Source organism: Myotis brandtii, unplaced genomic scaffold, assembly GCF_000412655.1.
Source record: "Myotis brandtii unplaced genomic scaffold, ASM41265v1 scaffold1774, whole genome shotgun sequence".
Classification (NCBI taxonomy): domain Eukaryota; kingdom Metazoa; phylum Chordata; class Mammalia; order Chiroptera; family Vespertilionidae; genus Myotis; species Myotis brandtii.
The window spans coordinates 356,376-356,961 of NW_005356575.1; the positions used below are offsets into that span (position 1 = coordinate 356,376).

At 65.7% G+C, this 586-nt stretch overlaps 1 protein-coding gene across 1 annotated transcript in view; it reads left to right on the forward strand.

Moving 5' to 3' along the window:
- The window catches only part of NKPD1 (NTPase, KAP family P-loop domain containing 1), an 8,446-nt gene that overhangs the window by 788 nt on the left and 7,072 nt on the right, over positions 1 to 586 (forward strand). Inside the window, exon 2 of the mRNA XM_005863402.2 lies at positions 259 to 445. Coding sequence (XP_005863464.1) covers positions 346 to 445 — 100 coding nt within the window. The 5' untranslated portion in view covers positions 259 to 345. The remainder of the gene's footprint in view (positions 1 to 258; positions 446 to 586) is intronic.

A 586-nucleotide genomic window follows, 5' to 3' on the forward strand; every position in this document is an offset into this window, starting at 1 on the left:
CGCTTCCCCAGCCCACCTCTGCTCAGCACCCCATCGTCCCGGCCTCCTGAAAACTCCCATGGGTCCCAAACACCCAATCACTGAACCCTTGAAAATCTCACCCACCCCATATTAGCCCCTGGTCCCCCTCAACCCCCGACCTCCCTCCTGTACCGGGCCACCCCTCCCCTGGGCCTGGCCTCTCTCTCACTCTGAAGAGCACCCCTGCCCCACCTGGACCTGGGAGTCAACACCGGGCTGGGGTCTCTCCTGTCCCAGGTCACGCGGCTTCCTGGACGTGGGCTCCTGCTGCTGGCGCCACGGGGCTGGGCCTGAGGCTGTCCTCGCCGTGAGCAGCCGGCCACCATGCACCAGCACTATACCGTCCACTTCACCAAGGGCACCCTGCCCCCCAGGAGCCCTACTGAGAGCTACTTCTTGGACCCAGAGTTGGGGCACCAAAAAGGTAGGGGTACAGTTTGGGGGGGTCCTGGCAGGGAGGCGTGTGAGTGGGGGGCTGCTGAGTGGATGGTGGGGCAGAAGCTCAGGCCCCAGAAGGGAAGTCACCACACTCCCTGGAGATGGGGCCATGGGGGGGCGGGGGGGA